The sequence below is a fragment of the Scyliorhinus canicula genome, chromosome 11 (assembly GCF_902713615.1).
Source record: "Scyliorhinus canicula chromosome 11, sScyCan1.1, whole genome shotgun sequence".
NCBI classification, from domain to species: domain Eukaryota; kingdom Metazoa; phylum Chordata; class Chondrichthyes; order Carcharhiniformes; family Scyliorhinidae; genus Scyliorhinus; species Scyliorhinus canicula.
In genome coordinates, this window is record NC_052156.1 from 100,557,546 (window position 1) to 100,578,299 (window position 20,754).

Sequence of the window (20,754 nt, forward strand, 5' to 3'; positions counted from 1 at the left end):
GTGATTTTTTTTCACCTTACTCTTCCTGATTTCCACCCAAATGGATTCAACCTTATCCTCGATAGCACCGATGTCATCCCTTACTATTGCCAGGATGTCATCCTTAAATAACAGAGTTACACCACCTCCCTTACCATCCACTCTGTCCTTCCGAATAGTTTGATACCCTTGGATATTTAACTCCCAGTCGTGACCATCCTTTAACCATGTTTCAGTAATGGCCACTAAATCATAGTCATTCACGATGATTTGCACCATCATTTATTCCAAATACTACGAGCATTCAGGTAAAATACACTTATTTTGTTTTTTTTACCTCTGTTTTGAATCTTAACATCTCCAGTTTTACTCCTTTTAGTATTACTGGGCCTATTCACTGAGCTCCCCTCAGTCACTGTACCTTGTACTGTCGCCCTTTTGATTTTTGACTATGTCTTCTCTGTCTTGCACTTTCCCCCTTACTTCCTTTTGCTTCTGTCCCTGTTTTACTACCTTCCAACTTCCTGCATCGGTTCCCATCCCCCTGCCACATTAGTTTAAACCCTCCCCAACAGCTCTAGCAAACACTCTAGGACATCGGTTCCAGTCCTGCCCAGGTGCAGACCGTCCGGTTTGTACTGGTCCCACCTCCCCCAGAACCGGTCCCAATGCCCCAGGAATTTGAATCCCTCCCTCTTGCACCATCTCTCGAGCCACGCATTCATCCTATCTATCCTGACATTCATACTCCGACTAGCTCGTGGCACTGGTAGCAATCCTGAGATTACTACCTTTGAGGACCTACTTTTTAGTTTAACTCCTAACTCCCTGAATTCAGGTTGTAGGACCTCATCCCGTTTTTTACCTATATCGTTGGTGTCTTTGTGCACCATGACAGCTGGCTGTTCACCCCCCCCCCCCCCCCCCCCGAATGTCCTGCAGCCGCTCCGAGACATCCTTGACCCCTGCACCAGGGAGGCAACATACCATCCTGGAGTCTCGATTGCGTCCGCAGAACCGCCTGTCTATTCCCCTTACGGTTGAGTCCCCTATCACTATAGCCCTGCCATTTTTCTTCCTGCCCTGCTGCACAGCAGAGCCAGCCATGGTGCCATGAACCTGGCTGCTGCTGCCTTCCCGTGGTGAGCCATCTCCCTCAACAGTATCCAAAGCGGTATATCTGTTTTGCAGGGAGATGGCCGCAGGGGACACCTGCACTGCCTTCCTACTCTTGTTCTGTCTTTTGGTCACCCATTTTCTATCTCCCTCAGTAACTTTCACCTGCGGTGTGACCAACTCGCTAAACGTGCTATCCAAGACCTCCTCAGCATCGCGGATGCTCCAAAGTGAGTCCATCCGAAGCTCCAGAGCCGTCAAGCGGTCCAACAGGAGCTGCAAATGAACACACTTCTTGCACGTGAAGGAGCCAGGGACAGTGGACGTGTCCCTGAGCTCCCACATCGCACACGAGGAGCATGACACGGGTCTGGGATCTCCTGCCATGTCTTAAACCTTAGGTACACTTATACAACTACAATTCCAAAAAACGAAAGAAAAATAAATAAATTAGACAATGAAAAGAAAAACTACTTACCAGTCACTTACCAGGGTTAAAAGCACCTCCTCCCCACCTAGCTTCAAATTCCCAAACTCACTCTTGGTTGTGCCTCACTCTGGCTATGTTTTCTCTGGCTCTCTGGGAGAACTCACCCAGGGTCTCAGATGCTCCCTGGTTCTCTCCCACTTACCTTTCCTGATTACCTCACTGCACCAAATTACCAAGTTCCAACTTCCCACTCTGGATGTGCCTCACTCCGGCTGTGTCTTCGCGACTTGCGCAAACTCCTAACTCTACTAAAAAGTAGTCAATCACTAATAGCCAGGCCTCTGACTTTGGAGGCTTTGAGTCCCTCCAAATGGGTGAAATCATTCCGACTCCATGGCAGAAAGTGGGAATGGATCTGTTCTATCTGGCAGGAAAAGAATACCTGTTAGTGATTGACTACTTTTCCAATTTTCCAGAAGAGGTACAACTAGAAAACTCATCTGCTAGGTCTGTGATCAAGCATACTAAAGATATTTTTGCATGCCATAGAATACTTCAAATTGTCATGAGTGACAATGGGCCATGCTTTAGCAGTCATGAATGGACAGAGTTCCCACATAATTACGATTTCCAACATATCACTTCTAGTCCTCTGTATCTGCAGTCCAACGGAAAGGCTGAAAAGGGTGTTCACATTGTGAAGCAGCTACTCAGAAAAGCTATGGATAGCCAGGAAGATCCATATCTCATGCTACTGAGTTATTGAGCAGCACCGTTAATCAATGGATATTCACAATCACAGTTGTAGATGAATCGGCAGCTCAGAACAACCTTGTCATGCATTACATACATTTTCTTTGTTCTCTAATAGAATTATTTGAGGAAGTGACAAAGTTAATTGATGAGGGAAGGGCTGTAGATGTCATATACATGGACTTTAGTAAGGCGTTTGATAAGGTTTCCCATAGCAGGTTGATGGAAAAAGTGAAGTCGTATGGGGTTCAGGGTGTACTAGCTAGATGGATAAAGAACTGGCTGGGCAACAGGAGACAGAGAGAAGTGGTGGAAGGGGGTGACTAGTGGTGTTCCACAGGGATCCATGCTCGGACCACTGTTGTTTGTGATATACATAAATGATCTGGACGAAGGTATAAGTGGTCTGATGAGCAAGTTTGCAGATGATACTAAGATTGGTGGAGTTGCAGATAGCGAGGAGGACTGTCAGAGAATACAACAAAATATAGATAGATTGGAGAGTTGGGCAGAGAAATGGCAGATGGAGTTCAATCCAGGCAAATGTGAGGTGATGCATTTGGAAGATCAAATTCAAGAGCGGACTATATGGTCAATGGAAGGGTCTTGGGGAAAATTGATGTACAGAGAGATCTGGGAGTTCAGGTCCATTGTACCCTGAAGGTGGGAACGCAGGTTGATAGAGTGGTCAAGAAGGCATACAGCATGCTTGCCTTCATCGGACGGGGTATTGAGTACAAGAATTGGCAGGTCATGTTACAGTTGTATAGGACTTTGGTTCAGCCACATTTGGAATACTGCGTGCAGTTCTGGTCGCCACATTACCAGAAGGATGTGGATGCTTTGGAGAGGGTGCAGAGGAGGTTCACCAGGATGTTGCCTGGTATGGAGGGTGCTAGCTATGAAGAAAGGTTAAGTACATTAGGATTGTTTTCGTTGGAAAGACGGAGGTCGAGGGGGAACCTGATTGAGGTCTACAAAATTATGAGAGGTATGGACAGTGGGGGTGTCAGTTACAAGGGGTCACGATTTCAAGGTGAGAGGGGGAAAGTTTAAGGGAGATGTGCGTGGAAAGTTTTTTACGCAGAGGGTGGTGGGTGCCTGGAACGCTTTACCAGCGGAGGTGGTAGAGGCGGGCACGATAACATCATTTAAGAGGCATCTAGACAGGTATATGAACGGGCGGGAACAGAGGGAAGTAGACCTTGGAAAATAGGATACAGGTTTAGATAAAGGATCTGGATCGGCGCAGGCTGGGAGGGCCGAAGGGCCTGTTCCTGTGCTGTAATTTCCTTTGTTCTTCATTACATAGGGCAGCACGGTAGCACAGTGGCTAGCACAGTTGCTTCACAGCTCCAGGGTCCCAGGTTCGATTCCCGGCTTGGGTCACTATTTGTGCAGTGTCTGCACGTACTCCCCGTGTCTGCGTGGGTTTCATTGGGTGCTCGGATTTCCTCCCACAGTCGAAAGATGTGCAGGTTAGGTGGATTGGCCATGCGAAATTACCCTTGCGTTAGGTGGGGTTACTGGTTTATGGGGATAGGGTGGAGGTGTGGGAAATACATGCTCTTTCCAAGAAAAAAGAGCCGGTGCAGACTCGATGGGCCAAATGGCCTCCTTCTACACTGTAAATTCTAAGATCTAAGATTCTAAGATGTAAGATGTGACTTCTTCTCTCTTCGGAATTAGATAATGCTCTCTTTTGATGTTTAAATTAAGATCTTCATACAGATTCTTACTTTGTTACTACAGTCGTTGGGCGAAATTCTCCCCCCCCCACGACGGGTGGGAGAATAGCGGGAGGGCCTTCCCGACTTTTTTGACGCCCTCCCGCTATTCTCCCCCCCCCCCCGAAATCCCGACACGAATCGCTGCCGCCGTTTTTTACGGCCGGCAGCGATTCACAGCTGTTAGAAGGGCCGAAGTCCCAGCCCTTTACGACCTTTTTACGAACGGCAAACACACCTGGTCCTGCCGTTCGTAAAAACGTCGTGACCACCTGGAAAAAAATAACCATGGCACCGATTGGCACGGCAGTACCACGGCCGTGCCAAGGGTGCCATGGGCCCGCGATCGGTGCCCACCGATCGCGGGTAGCGGGCCCGATGCCCGCGCACTATTTGTCCTGACGGGTGGGAGAATAGCGGGAGGGCCTTCCCGACTTTTTTGACGCCCTCCCGCTATTCTCCCCCCCCCCCCCCCGAAATCCCGACACGAATCGCTGCCGCCGTTTTTTTACGGCCGGCAGCGATTCACAGCTGTTAGAAGGGCCGAAGTCCCAGCCCTTTACGACCTTTTTACGAACGGCAAACACACCTGGTCCTGCCGTTCGTAAAAACGTCGTGACCACCTGGAAAAAAATAACCATGGCACCGATTGGCACGGCAGTACCACGGCCGTGCCAAGGGTGCCATGGGCCCGCGATCGGTGCCCACCGATCGCGGGCAGCGGGCCCGATGCCCGCGCACTATTTGTCCTTCCGCTGCCCCGCAGTATCAATACGCGGGGCGGCTGAGGGGCAACCCGGACCGCGCATGCGCGGGTTTCGCGCAAAAACGCGATGACGTCACCCGCCGGGAAGGGGCGCGATGCCGTAAAACCCGCCCGGGTTTTACGGCAGTTTGACGATTTCTCCCGTTTTGGGAGAATTTCGCCCGTTATTTCTTTCCTTAACGCAGATCAAGAGTTCACCCAATCTATTGGTTCTTCAATGCGTTTGCAAGAGTTCACCCAATCTATTGGTTCTTCAATGCGTTTGATTACTCCCAAAGCCATCATTCTCTCCAGCTCATTCTGCAGTTGTTCCTTTAATGGAGCTGGTACACGTCTTGGTGCATGTACGACTGGTTGTGCATTCTCTTTCAACTGGATTCGACAAGTGAATGGTAGAGTGCCAAAGCCTTGAAATATTCCAAGAAATTCTTTCAGTATTTAATCTACTGATGCATTTTGCCTGGTTACAGCACAGTCTCATCATTCTCTCCAGCTCATTCTTCAGTTGTTCCTTTAATGGAGCTGGTACACGTCTTGGTGCATGTACGACTGTTTGTGCATTCTCTTTCAACTGGATTCGACAAGTGAATGGTAGAGTGCCAAAGCCTTGAAATATTCCAAGAAATTCTTTCAGTATTTAATCTACTGATGCATTTTGCCTGGTTACAGCACAGTCTCGCACTCTTTTAACTAGCTCAAGTGCTTCACATGCTTCCACTCCCAGCCTCTACAACGGAAAATTTCACTGTGAACTTTACGTTGACGTTGAGCTTGCATACTCCCAGAGTAGTAATTCTTTTTCCGTTGTATTCTTTCAGCAATACCGCATTTGTGGTTTAATTGTCAGCTCTTTTAAATCCGACAAACTGATGAGATTGGCACTCACCCTCGTTTCGAGTTTTGAAATTAATTAATTAATGTTTGATTAATTGCCAAAGGTCCAGTTATCTTTTTGAGCATTTGCATTAATGTTACTGCAAATCATCATGAGAGCCTTGTTTGCTTGCATGCCTTGACTACTCTTGTCTTCACCAGAAATCATGTCTACAAAGAATGTAGCCTCGAGGCCTATTTCATCAACCATGTTGATTGACTTTGTTCTACTTTTTTATTGGTAAAGCATTGCTCAGCTAAGTGATTTTTGCCTTTGCATTCAGGACAAATTTTTCCAAATGCTGGACACTGCCTTTGCAAATGTTTATTGCCGCATTGCTTGCATAAAATTGAGGTTTTGGTCGGTCGCTTAAAATGGCTGCCGGTGCTGGGACCACGTTTTGTCTTAGGGTGCGTCACAAGACTAATGATGTCAGATGCCTCTCCGAAATTCGCGTCAAAATGCTTGAGGTTTAGAGTGCTAATCTGCTGCACAGCTAGCTCATTTCCATGGCAAATTTTAATGGCATCATCGAGCTGGAGTTCACTCTCCCTTCACATGCTTCAGTTGTTCCTGAACCCGGTCGTTACTAATCCTGAACACAATTTGACCGCGGATAATTGACGCTTGCAAGGTCGCAAAATTACATGGTTAAAAAACTGTCAAACGATTCACTTGCCTTCTGGGTACAAGTGCAAAAAATAGAGTGCTCGACCTGTGTGCAATGCCGATCAAATTGCTTTACAACTTGAGCAAAGATTTTGCTATCCACCTCACTATTGAAAACAAATGTAATAAATATTTATATCGCTTGTGGACCTGCTACAGTGAGCAGCAATGCTATACGCCTTTCACCAGGCTGTACGTGCAGACCAAGGGCTACAATGTAGAGTGTGAATTATTGTTTAAAAACAAGCCAATTCTCATCTACATTACCAGTGACTCGAAGCTGGTGTGGTGCCTTCAGACCTTCCATCCTGGACTTCGAAGTCTAGCAGTGCGTTGAGTAAGTTTGCCAGTAATTAACAAGGTCAGTAGAATTTTTTTCTTCTCAGCAGTTATCTACATCTGTTTGGATATTCAAACAATCTTGTTTTCTTGTCAGATTTTCACCCTGGTACCATGTTAAGTTCTGGTGCTTGGTTGGTAGGAATCATGTACAATAGAACATCTAGTTCTTGACTAGTTAGATATTTATTATTAAACAAATGCGTGGTTCAAATAACAGAAATATATCAAAAAACTACTACCTATAATCATGACTAACCCCAGACTCCTTGAAGTATAGAGCCACGTGGTAGTTCTGTATTGTCACCTGTTGGTTGGAGGTCGTATACATTACTATATACATGATTGCCTGTGCATATCATCACAATACCCACCAGAATCGCGACCACCGGGCCCTGCTATCAAAAGCCGAGTGGAACACCTGACTCATCTAGACCTTCCTAAGTCTCACCTGGTCCTTCATCCTCAAATGGGTATTTTGTAACAGCACCACATTAGTTTCAAGCTCTTCAAATGTGAGAAAACTCTTGTTTGCTTCACCTGTCCCTCAGCCCTCGCACATTCCATGTCACCACCCTGATCGAGGGCTTCGCGCCTCTCCTGGCCCTGCCCAGTCGGCGGGACGAGCCCTACCCCAGTCACCGACAGCGCCCCTATCCACTCCCAGAAACCCCCAACCTCTTCCTTGCAAAAACACCTTCCTTAGTATAATCCCCATCCCCCCACCATTCACGCCTCCCAGGCCCATTGAAACCTATTCATACAGGTTCCAATGATTGCGGGCCCAATCCTCAACTTACATTTGCTAGTATGGTGGCCCCTGCCAGAGCTACATCATGTCATCAAAGTTACTGACCCCTAGCTCGTCTGAGTTTGGAATCTATCCAGTAGGGAGTGTCCTGGTAGCTGGGGGAACGTTGCTGTCTCCTTGCGGAGGAAGTTCCGTATTTGCATATATCGGAGATTGTTCCCTTTCGGGAGCTGAAGCTTGTCTGTCAGTTCCCCCCGGGTCGCTACTTTGCCATCTACGTATAGGTCCCCTACTGTTAGTGCTTTCTCGTCCTGTCTCCAACTTTTAAAGGAGGCGTCTATTGACGCAGGAGTAAATCTATGGTTCTTGCAGATGGGGTCCATGGTAGACATCGTGACCAGGCCAAAGTGGTGCCTGAGTTGATTGCACATTCCCATCGTGGCCACCGCCACTGAACTTCTCAGTACTTGGCTTGGGGGAATGGGAGTGGAGCCGCGGCCAGTGTTTGAAGGGATGTCCCCTTACAGTTCTTCTCCATTCTTACTCATTCCACTCCAGGCTCTTTGATCCATCCCCATGCCAGGCCCCCCACATTCCTCCTTCTCTGTAGGACACACTTGTGGATCCAAGGGTTCTTCCCCCCCCCCCCCCCCCCCCCCCCCCCCCCCACCATCTCACACAAATGCCATGACTAATTTATCTACTTTGTGAAGAAGGTCTTGGGGATAAAGATTGGGAGGGTTCTGAACAGAAAGAGGAACCTAGGCAGTACATTTGTCTTAATTATCTTCACTCTCCATGCTCAGAGAGCGAAAGTGAGTTCCATTTCCATAGGTCCTTCTTTACCTCTTCCACCAGACTCAACAGGTTTCATTTATGGATTCGTGTCCAGCTGTGAGCTATTTGGATCCCCAGATATTGGAATTTGGTTTGGGTCGGCTTGAACAGCAAGTTCCCCAGCTCTGGTTCCCCCCTCCACTGTTCATGGGGAAGATTTTGCTCTTGCTCAAGTTGAGTTTGTAACCTGAGAAGGCTCCAAACTCCCTCAGGAGTTATTCCTCCCATGCTCGCTAGGGGGTTCGAGATTAGAGGAGCAGGTCATCCGCATAGAGTGAGCCTCTGTGCTTCCTTGTCTCCCCGCTGGATGCCTCTCCATCCCATCTCTGACCTGAGCGCGATGGCCTGCAGCTTAATTGCCAGGACAACTAGCAGCGGCATAATGGACATCCCTGCCTCGTTCTTCTGTGCAGTCACAAGCATTCAGAGCTGGTGGGAGTGTACACTCGCCATGGGAGTGCTGTACAGTAGTTTCACCCATGAATTCAACCCTGGCTCAAACCCAAATTGTTCCAGTATCCCCATGAGGTACTTCTGTCGAACGGCTTCTCTGCCATAATCATTTTCAGCAGGCGTCTGATGATAATGCCGTCTTTAATCAATACTCCTGCCGCCCCCCACTAACTCTTTCCTTTCTTGTCTCTCCTAAATACCTTGTACCCAGGATTATTGAACACTCAGTGCTGCCCTTCCTTGAGCCAGGTCTCTGTTATGTAGAGCAATAATATAATTCCATTTGTCAATCTGTGCCTCTCGTTCCCAATCTATTAATCACACTCCACACTTTCACACATGTGCGCATTAACCCTGATTTAGGATATTTTATTTTCCCCCTTACTCTGACCCCATCTAATGATATCTACTCTAATTCTACCAAACTCTCCAAGCATGCCATTCATCTTGTCTGCCAGCATCTGTGGAGAGAGAATAGAGCTAACGTTTGGAGTCTGGATGACTCTTTGTTAAAGCTGGGAGGGTTTGGGTTTCGGCCGGCTTTGACAGAGCGTCATCCAGATTCAAAACGTTCGCTCCATTCTCTCTCCACGGATGCTGTCAGACCTGCTGAGATTGTCCAGTACTTTTTGTTTTTGATTCAGATGCCAGCATTCATTGTATTTTGCTTTTATACCATTTACCTTGATACTACTCTCTGATATGTCCTTCTTATCAGTTAATCATTCTCTACTCCCCACTGCCAGTTTCTCTTCTCTCCTCTCTGAATTTGTTTTGCACAGTAGGCTAAACAGCTGGTTCGTAATGCAGAACAAGGCCAGCAATGCAGGTTCAATTCCCGTACCGGCCGACTAGGGACGACTAGGGGCCTTTCACAGTAACTTCATTGAAGCCTACTCGTTACAATAAGTGATTATTATTATTATTTTGCATCAGATTCCCATCCGCCTGTCAATCTCGATTAAAGCTTTCCCAACAGCGCAAGCAAACTTCCACCATGGCTGATTCAAACTGCGTCTCCTCCCAGCTGGGAGCTGTTTCCAGCAGGTCTTCCATACGCAGCAAATCCAAAGCTCTCAAAATCTCTCCTTAAAGCCTCTTTTTACTTTGCATCTATGAATCCATTGTCCTCAGCACTTGAACTTAACTTTTCCAAAATATAAAAATCTTTCATGTTTTCCTGTGACAGTTACTGGTTAAATAAAATGTAATAACTTTCCTTTGTTTACAAGCTATTTGAAATTCAACAGCTGAAACAACGGGACCCGGATCATCTCAAAGAACAAAGAACAGTACAGCACAGGAACAGGCCCTTCGGCCCTCCAAGCCTGTACCGGTCATGAGCCAACCTTGGCCAAAACCCTCAGCACTTCCTTGTGCCGTATCCCTCTATACCCATCCTATCCATGTATTTGTCAAGATGCCTTTAATGTATCTGCTTTCACAACCTGTCCTGGCAATGCTTTCCAGGCACTCATCACCCTCTGCGTAAAAAACCTGCCTTGCACATCACCTCTACACTTTGACCCCTGGACCTTAAACCAATGCGCCCTGGTGACTGACCCCTCCACCCTGGGAAAGAATGCCTGCCCATCCACTCTATCCATGCCCCTCATAATCTTGTAGACCTCTAGCGGGTGTAGCCATCTAAGATGGACACTGGGCTACAAAATGGAGAACTGCTAAGGCTGCAGGGAAAAACAGTCTTAGTGAGGACAAGCAGCTTGCAGAAGACTGTTTTGCATTCTGCACGTACAGAAACCAGTTTCTGGCCAGGTGCAGAGTTTCAGCCAAAGGTGCAAATGGGAAACAGATCTGCATAGTAATGAGGTGATCCAGATCCAGACCCCGGACAATAGAAACATTTAAGTATCAATGGATACTTTTCCATAGACGCCCAGACAGAATGGCGCCAAAGCAACCAACACAAAGAGCCGTAGGGACCGCCCCACCCATCGAGGAACGACCCTCAGATTGGGGAGTTTGAAAGATATCGATTGGGAGAGACCCAATCGATACCTGGCAGGTGAAAGAACCCGCCCCAAGGGGCACGGACTTCTAGGACCTTTAAGAGTAGGTCCCGCACATGGTTCGGTCTGTTTTGCTCCAACTGTTGCTGCCAGACTCCGGCCCAGACTTGTTACATCGCATCCTGACTCCAGTTTCATCACCGGCCGTTGAGCATCAGCCATCGAACTGTAAGTGCCAACACAACGACGCTACGTGATCCAGACCTTGCTAGATTTTGACAACTTTGCCAATCAGAAAGTTACAGACCAAGAACGGGACGAAGGCCTTGCTCCCTGACCTTGCCTGTTCCTGTCTAGATAAGTATTTAGTTGTTTAGTATTAGAAGTAAGTTAGTCTCTTTAGCGTATGCATGTGTATTTATTATATTTGTTATAATAAACACCAATCGTTTGGACTTACTAATCGGTGTACGGATTTATTACTTTGAACCTGACCTTGATATACTTGTGACGGTGTCTCAATACGGCACCTGGTGACTCCGAGCATAATTACACATACAGAGCCATAGTAGTGTTAAGCACACGGCCTTTAAACGGAGGCGTGTTAATCACACTCCAGTAAAACAAGCAACACAGGTCACTCCTCAACCTCTGCCTTTCTAATGAAAACAGTCCGAGTCTATTCAGCCTCTCCACATAGCTGATACCCTACAGGCCAGGAAACATCCTGGTAAACCTCCTCTGCACCCTCTCCAAAGCCTTCTGGTAGTATGGTGACCAGAATTGTGTGTGATATTCCAAGTGCGGCCTCACCAAGGTTGCATTCAACTGCAGCATGACTTGCCAGTTTTTATACTCGATGCCCTGTCCAATGAAGGCAAGCATTCCGTGCTTTCTTGACCACCTTGTCCACTCGTGTTGCCACTTTCAAACATCTGTGGACCTGCATGCCCAGATCTCTCTGACTTTCTATATTCCTAAGAGTTTTGCCATTTACAGTATATTTCCTCTCTATGTTAGACCTACCAAAATGCATCACCTCACGTTTGTCTGGATTAAACTCCATTTGCCATTTCTCTGCCCAAGTCTCCATCCTATCTATGTCCTTCTGTATCCTCTGACAATCCTCAACACTATCTGCCACTCCACCAACCTTGGTGTCATCTGCGAACTTACTAACCAGACCAGCTACATTTTCCTCCAAATCACTTATGTATACTGCAAACAAGAGAGGCCCCCAGCACAGATCCCTGTGGAACAACACTAGTCACAACCTTCCATTCGGAAAAAACACCCTTCTACCGGTACCCTTTGCTTTCTGTGACTGAGCCAGTTCTGTATCCGTCTTACCACCTCACCTCTGATCTCGTGTGACTTCACCTTTTGTAACAGTTGACTTCATCTTTTCAACCAGTAATGTAAATTGCTAAATCTAGCCTATTTACTGATAAACCACTTGACCAGGAAAGTCTCCTTTAAAAAGCATCATTTTCTTGTTCCCTCAATTCTTCCAGGCAAAAGATCTCTATTAATGTTTTTCCAACTTAATTAAATCATTTATACAGACACACACAGACACAAACACACCATAAGACATAGGAGCAGAATTGGGCCATTCAGCCCATCAAGTCTGCTCTGCCATTCGATCATGGCTGAGATGTTCCTCAACCCCATTCTCCTGCATTCTCCCGGTAATCCTTGATCCCTTTATTAATCAAGAACCTATCATCTATGTCTTAAAGACACTCAATGACTTGGCCTCCATAGCCTTGTGTGGCAATGAGTTCCACAGATTTGCCACCCTCTGGCTGAAGAGCTCCCTCCTCATCTCAGTTTTAAAGGATCGTTCCTTCAGTCTGAGGCTGTGTCCTCAGGTTCTAGTCTCTCCTACCAGTGGAAATGTCTTCTCCACATCCACTCTATATAGCCCTCTCAATATTCTCAAATTCATCATAGTTATCATTGAATTTACAGTGCAGAAGGAGGACATTTGGCCCATCTAGTCTACACCAGCCCGTGAAAGAGCTTCACACCCACAACTCCACCATATCTACATAACCCAGCAACCCCACCTAACTATTGGACACTAAGGGCAATTTACCGTGACCAATCCACCTAACCTACACATCTTTAGACAGTGGGAGGAAACTGGAACACCCGGAGGAAACATACGCAGACGGGGGGAATGTTCAGGTTCCGCACAGACAGTGACCCAAGCCGGGAATCGAACCCAAAGGACCCATTGTGAACCTATTAACGGGCTAGACACTGGATTCTCAAATCTGCCGTGATTCTTCAGCCCTCTGGGCCGGGATTCATGTGAGCACGGATAGGTACAAGTATTTGCGCGTGCGGTCCAGGCCAGCTGGACCTCGTGGTGGGCCAAGGGGGTAACTATTTAAGGTAGTTGTCACCAAAGTCCATTGGAGAGCCCTTCCCCCACCTGAGAGAAAAACATGGAGGGACTGAGGATCAGAGTTAGGTTTCAGTTTTAGGAGGTTGGGAACTAAAGTCCTCAGGGAAGGAGATTTCCTGTCCTTACCTGGTCTGGCCTACATATGACTCCAGATCCACAGCAATGTGGTTGACTCTTAAATGTTCCCTCAAGGGCAATTAGGGATGGGCAATAATTGCTGGCTCACCCAGTGACGCCCATTTCCAATCAAAGAATTTTTATAAACAGGTCTGACTCATTTTCCAAGCCCCAGGCGGAAACCTGGCCTACGATTCCAAAGGTGGGAGATGGTTTGTGTGGAGCATGGTTACTAGTAGAGCTCTGTTAGACCAAACAGCCTGCTTCTGGTGCTGCAAATTACAAGTAGTTCTTTGTCACAATTAATCAGGATGTAGAAACTATAATGATAATATGAAATTACCTGGATTTGTTAAATTGTTTGAACATAGGAAATGTGATGTTTCTGGGATGCAGTTTATAGTTTCAGCAAGTTTGATGGCAAGGTTGGTCCGGCCAAGTTCAAATTTATTCACAAGGTAAGGACCATAAAGGCTACGTAAAGTCTGAGACAAAGGTATACTGAGTAGGTCCTGAATTGCCTGTAGATTGAGAAATAAAATGATTTAGCAGAACAGCAACATGACAAATCCATGTATAATCCTTCCTCGGCCAAGGCATGTCTTTTTATTAATATGTTGGGCAAAAAAATGGGGGATATAGTTAGTGGCAGGACATATCTGCAAACTTTGACACATTTGCATTCAATAGCATTCATTTGACATCAGTTGCTCTCAAAAGCAATCATTTAGCTGTCATTTAACATTGCAAACAATGTAACTGACCACAATGTCATCAACTGCCCCAACTGTATCAAACATTGGTTCGGCCACAGCAAGAGTATTGTGTACAGTTCTGGAATCCACATTACAGAAGGGATGTGATCACATTGGGAAAGGGTGCAGAGGAGAGTTACCAGGATGTTCTCTGGGCTGGAAAGTTTTAGCTATGAAGAGAGATTGGATAGCCTGGGGTTATTTTCCTTGGAGCAGAGGAGACGGGGGGGGGGGGGGGGGGGGGGGAGAGATGAGATGTATAAAATTATAAGGTTACAAGGGGCATAGATAGAGTAGACATGAAGAAACATTTTCCCTTGATGGAGGCATCAATGATTTACAGTAAAGTAAGGGGATATGAGGAAAAACCTTTTCACCCAGAGGGTGGGAGGAGTATGGAACTCACTGCCGAACATTGTAACATTTAAGAAGCATTTAGATGTGCACTTGCGATACCAAGGCATACAAGGTTATGGGCCAAATGCTGGAACATGGGATTAGAATAGTTAGGTGGTTGTTTTTGACCAGTGCAGGCACGATGGGTTGAAAGGACTTTTCTGTGCTGTCGACCTCTATGACCACTGTGCTCAAAAACTGTGATTAGCATCACCATTTAAGCATTCTGACAACAAAATTGCTGAGTTTATTTTCCATGGGCTGGATTCTCCGCTGGCAGGATTCTCCGTTGTGCCAGCAGTGCACCCTCGCCTGGGGATTTCCCCATGGTGTGGGACTGTCCACAATGGGAAACCCATTTGGCCTGCTGCCATGATGGAGAATCCTGCTGCTGGCGGGGGCACGCACTAGTTTTCGGGATGGAGAATCCCACCCCATATTTCTGAATTTCCGTAGCTCCAATCATTCTAAAACTGAGCTATCATTAGAAAAAGCAGACTGTTTAACTTAAGCCGTAGCAAGCCAGTATTATGTTTTTCTTTGTAACTTTGCTTAATCTTGCCAGAAACCCCTCCCACCACAACACCACCCTGACCAAAGACTGCAGCAGGTTTCTCCCCGACCAACCTGATGTGAGGAAAAACCTTTTCATCCAGAGGGTGGCGGGAGTCTGTCTCCTCCTCTACAACCACCCCACTCTTCCCTCCTCTCTCCACCTTTCGCTCCCCCTACCCCCACTTTACTCCACAACTCCTCAGATCGTTCATCGCCCTTCCCCTTTGTCTTCCTTCCCACCTTCCCCTCTCTTTGTACCCCTCTCCCTCTCTCTTCCCCTCTTTCTCTCTCTGTTCCCCCACCCTCTCTCTCTCTTTCCCCTCCCTCTGGGAATGACCCAGACTTAGATATGCACCAGTTGATTATGGGTGGAGATTTTAAACGTGCGATGGAACCGAGGGCGGACAGGTCGAGCCCCAAGTCAATGGCAAGGTTGAGGATGGCGAAGGAGTTGAGAGGGTTTATGAAATGTATGGGAATGATTGATCCATGAAGGTTTAGGAACCCGTGTGAAGGGAGTACTCCTTCTCACACGTGTATAAGGTGCATTTGAGAATTGATTTCTTTATGGTCAGTCGAGCGGTATTGATGGGGGTGGTGGGGGTGGAGTATGCGGGAATCGTGATTTTGTAGCACGCGCTGCATTGGCTGGAGGTGAGGCTTAGCTCGGGGCAAGTGCAGAGGCCGGGAGGCGGGATTCGGGTCTTTTGGCAAATAAGGGGTTTTGTGAAAAGATGAGATTGGGGATTACATGGCGCTGAATCAGAATGGGGAGGTGTCGGTGGCCACGTTCTGGGAGACGTTGAAGGTGGTGGTCTAAGAGGAGATTATCCCGTTCAAGAAGCACAGGGATAGGAGGAGGAGGGAGGAGCATGGACAGTTTCTGGACGAGATATTCAACATGGATAGGAGAGACTCTGAGACCCCCCCGCTACTGGCAGAGAGGAAGTGGTTACAGGGCCAGTTCGATAGGTTTGCGAAGGGAAGGATAGTGGGGCAGCTACGAAGGGCGAGGGGGGTGCAATATGAATATAGAGAGAAGGCGATCTGTATGCTGGCCCACCAGCTGCAGAGGCAGGCTGTGTCCAGGGAAATTTTAAGGGTGCGAGCAGAGAAGGGGGAGGTAGTGTCAGAGCCAGGGAGGATAAATCAGGTGTTTCGGGGGTATTATGAGAAGTATTGCAGGGCCAAGCCGGGTGGAGAGGAAGGAGAAATGGGGCGGATTTTAGATGGATTGGAGTTTCCAAGGTTAGAGGACGAGAGGAGGCAGGCTTTGGAGGAGCAGCTGGGGCTGAGGATGGTGATTGACAGCATTAGGAGGATGAAGTCGGGAAAGGCTCCGGGGCCAGAAGGCTTTCCGGCGGAATTATATGAGGCGTTTGTGCAGAGTTGGCACCATATTTGTTAGGGATGTTTAGTGAAGTGTTGGAGAAGGGGGACCTGCCAGAGACACTCACACAGGCATCGTTGACGCCATTCCTGAAGAAGAGGAAGGATCCTTTGTAGTGTAGGTTGTATAGGTCCAATTCTTTGTTGAGCACAAACGTGAAAGTGCTGGCTAAGTTAAGTGCTGGAGGGATGTGTGCCAGGGATGGTCGCAGAGGGTAAAACGGGTTTTGCAAAGGGCAGGTAGCTCTCTAGTAACATTAGGAGGCTGTTAAGTGTGGTTATGATGCTGTCAGTGGGGTGGATGCCAGAGGCAATTGACTCTATGGATGCAGAGAAGGCTTTTGATTGGGTGGAGTTGAGGTATTTATTTGAGATCTTGGGTAGGCTTGAGTTGGGCCGAAGTTGGTGGCGTGGGTGCGTCTGTTGTCTGTAGCTCCGGTGGCAAGTGTACGTACAAATTTGGATTGCACAAAGGAATGAGGACAGGGGTGTCCACGATCATCATTGTTGTTCGCACTGGCATTTGAGCCCTTGTTGATGGCACTTAAGCGATCAGTGGAGTTTGTGAAGGGGTGAAGGGAGCACCGGGTGTCGTTGTACGTTGTTTCTCGTACTCCTGGATGAGTTGGGAGAGGGTAGGATTTGGGATATAGACACGACAGGTTGGGGGAGCAGGTGGTGAGGACCAAGAACAAATGGGAAGAGTTGGGGCGGGGGGGGGGGGGGGGGGGGGGAATAGGCTAGGGACCGTGGTATGAGGTAATGCGTAGGGTGAATTCAACCTCCTCCTGCGTGAGGATGAGCTTGTTTCAGTTCAAGGTGGTGCACAGGGTACATATGACCCAAGCAAGGATGAGTGGGTTCTTCCAAGGTGTGGCCAATAAGTGCGAGAAGTGTGGGCGAAGGCTGGCGAATGATGCGCACATGTTCTGTGATTGCGGGAAGCTGGAGAGATACTGGGAAGCGGTGTTTGGGATGCTTTCTATGATTGTGGGGGTGGAGGTCAGGCCGAACCCAATGGTGGCGATCTTTGGGGTATCGGAAATGCCGTAGCTTCTGGAAGGGAAGGGGGCCGACGCTGTGCCCTTCGTCTCTTTTTTAAAAAGAATAAATTTAGAGTACCCAATTGTTTTTTTCCAATTAAGGGGCAATTTAGCGTGGCCAATCCACCTACCTTGCACTTATTTCGGTTGTGGGGGTGAGACCCACTCAGACACGAGGAGAATGTGCAAATTCCACGTGGACAGTGACCCAGGGCCAGGATCGAACCCGGGTCCTCAGCGGCGCAAGGCAGCAGTGCTAGTCAATGTACCGCCATGCTCCCTTTGCCTACACCTCTCTTATTGCTCAGCAAAGGGCCTTGCTAAATTGGAGGTCGGATTCGCCGCCGGGGGTGGTGACCTGGCTGGGGGACTTGTACGATTTTCTCTGCTTGGAAAGGAAGAAGTTGAGGGGTTCAGCGGAGGGCTTCAAGACATGGTGGAGGTTGTTCATGACAATGTTTGAGGAGCTGTTTGTCGTGGTGTTTGGGGGGAGGAAAGGGGGTAAAAGGGGGGAAATTGTATTAACTGTGGAGTGTAAATTTGTGGAGTGAAATTTTGTATATGTTGCTGTTTTTATTTTACACATGTTTGGAATAAAATACATTAAAAAAAAAAAAATATTGATTGCCTTATTGACATTGGCCCTCTTAATTCATTGAAGCCGGGGAGTGTAGTGGTTACGGTACCGGGCTAACAACCTCAATACATGAAATTCAAATTGCACCATAACTTGCAAAAGTAAATTTAACAGAGCAAATAAATAGTGGGTTAACATCATGTAACATGATGGATTCTTAGAAACCCAAATGATTTACCAGAGAAGGGGACCTGCATTGAGGATCTATACTACACAGTGTCAGCTTTACCATATCCAAAGAGCAAAATTAATTTGTGTTTTAAAAAAGAAAAATTAAATTCTACTTCAATAATGTTGATTACTTTTCTTACCAGCAAATTATCAGATAAGAGTGACTTTGATTGATCAAACGTCATCTGAATCTGAAAGTAAAGGACAATATTAAACATTTTCAATTGACTTCATGAAGGTTAACTTATCTAACAAAACTGTTCTATTCCAAAATAAATACAAGGAAAAAAAGATTTTCATTAATTACATTACATTTACACAAATCTAACTTGTGTGACTGCGGTGAAATAAATAGAGAAAGCAAAAGAGTGGAAACAGTAGCCCACGAGCTCCGACATCTAGAATTGACAGAGTGGCCTTATTGACACCCGTCAACAAAGAAAAAGAAAAGTACAGCACAGGAACAGGCCCTTCGGCCCTCCAAGCCTGTGCCGACCATGCTGCCCATCTAAACTAAAATCTTCTGCACTTCTGAGGTCCGTATCCCTCTGTTCCCATCATATTCATGTATTTGTCAAGATGCCCCTTAAACGTCACTATCGTCCCCGTTTCCACCACCTCCTCCAGCAGTGAGTTCCAGGCACCCACTACCCTTTGTGTAAAAAACTTGCCTCGTACATCTCCTCTAAACCTTGCCCCTCACACCTTAAACCTATGCCCCCTAGTAATTGACCCCTCTACCCTGGGAAAAAGCCTCTGACTATCCACTCTGTCTATGCCCCTCATAATTTTGTCGACCTCTATCAGGTCGCCTCTCAACCTCCGTCGTTCCAGTGAGAACAAACCGAGTTTATTCAACCTCTGCTCATAGCTAATGCCTTCCATACCAGGCAACATCCTGGTAAATCTCTTCTGCACCCTCTCTAAAGCCTCCACATCCTTCTGGTAGTGTGGTGACCAGAAATGAACACTATTGGAGCGATTCTCCTAGCTTGCGCCAGGCCAGAGAATCACCAGAACAATGCCATACCGCCCCAAAGCCGGCGCGTGATTCTCCAAGGTGCGGAGAATCGGCAACATTTGCGCCAGCACGTTTGACATGGTGCCGGTCGCGAGCCGCTGTACGAGGCTGGGCCGTCGATTCTCCGGCTCGGATGGGCCAAGCGGCCGCACAGAAAAAGCAGAGTCGCACCGGCGCCATCCACACCTGGTCGCTGCCGGCGGTAACTCTGCGCGTAGGGTCGGGGGGCGGCCTGGGGGGGGGGGGGCTGTGCCTTCCGTAAAGCCACCGCGTACGCACGGGTTGGCGCGTCGCCACTGCGCATGCGCGGGTTGGCGCCGGCTCCAGTGCACGCTAGGAAGTGAGGCTGGAGCGGCTTGAACCGCTCCAGCACTGTGCTGGCTCGCTGTGGGGGCCAGAACTGCTAGTGCCTGCGCCCATTTCGCGCCGTCGTGAAAAGCGATGGCATTCACGACGGCGCGGACACTCTGTACCGCGATCGAAGAATCGCATCCTGTACTCCAAGTGTGGCCTAACTACCTTCTCCATCTGTGCCCCTTTCAGTGACCTGTACACCAAGATCCCTCTGACTGTCAATACTCTTGAGGGTTCCACCATTCACTGTATATTCCCTACCTGCATTAGACCTTCCAAAATGCATTACCTCACAATTGTCCGGATTAAACTCCACCTGGCATCTCTCTGCCCAAGTCCCTAAATTATCTAAATCCTGCTGTATCCTCTAACAGTCCTCATCGCTATCCGCAATTCCACCAACCTTTGTGTCGTCTGCAAACTTACTAATCAGACCAGTTACATTTTCCTCCAAATCATTTATATATACTACGAACAGCAAAGGTCCCAGCACTGATCCCTGCGGAACACCACTAGTCACAGCCCTCCAATCAGAAAAGCACCCTTCCATTGCTACTCGCTGCCTTCTATGACCTAGCCAGTTCTGTATCCATCTTGCCAGCTCACCCCTGATCCTGTGTGACTTCACCTTTTGTACCAGTCTGCCATGAGGGACCTTGTCAAAGGCCTTACTGAAGTCCATATAGACAACATCCATTGCCCTACCTGCATCAATCATCTTTGTGACCTCCTCGAAAAACTTTATCAAGTTAGTAAAGCAGACAAGGAACAAATTAAAGAACATGTAGATGGCTATACAGTCTTCTGGAAAAGGAAATTGTGGTGAATGTGATTCACACTATATACAGTTGCCAATATCACTCCATGTATATATGTTTGTTATCTACCCATTGTAAGTGCAGTTGCACCATCCGACCACCAGGGGGAGTCGCTCTGTGAGTACGCGAGAGTTGTACTGGGCTCCTCCCTTGGCTCCACCCAGGACTCCTCCCCCTGGGACCGATGTATAAAGATCAGTGCCTTAGAGCCAGCCTGCCATTTCATCTGAAGTTCAACGACGAATAGGCTGGCTCTATTGTATTAAAGCCTCTGTTCAGATCCAACTACACGTGTTTGCTGAATTGATGGTTCCATCAATTTAATACACTTAAGAAGCTGCCAAAGTAAAGCATGGAATCCGAAACCAGGATGTCTAGAACTCGATCCGCAGGATGCAGAGGTGAAAGAAACCTTCTG

The 20,754-nt window shown here is 47.5% G+C and overlaps 1 protein-coding gene across 2 annotated transcripts in view; it reads right to left on the reverse strand.

Moving 5' to 3' along the window:
* The window catches only part of cfap54 (cilia and flagella associated protein 54), a 763,542-nt gene that overhangs the window by 232,440 nt on the left and 510,348 nt on the right, over positions 1-20,754 (reverse strand). For both annotated transcript variants that reach the window (XM_038810895.1, XM_038810894.1), the window contains 2 exons: positions 18,284-18,334; positions 13,541-13,718 (listed from right to left, as the gene is read on the reverse strand). In XM_038810895.1, coding sequence (XP_038666823.1) covers positions 13,541-13,718; positions 18,284-18,334 — 229 coding nt within the window. The remainder of the gene's footprint in view (positions 1-13,540; positions 13,719-18,283; positions 18,335-20,754) is intronic.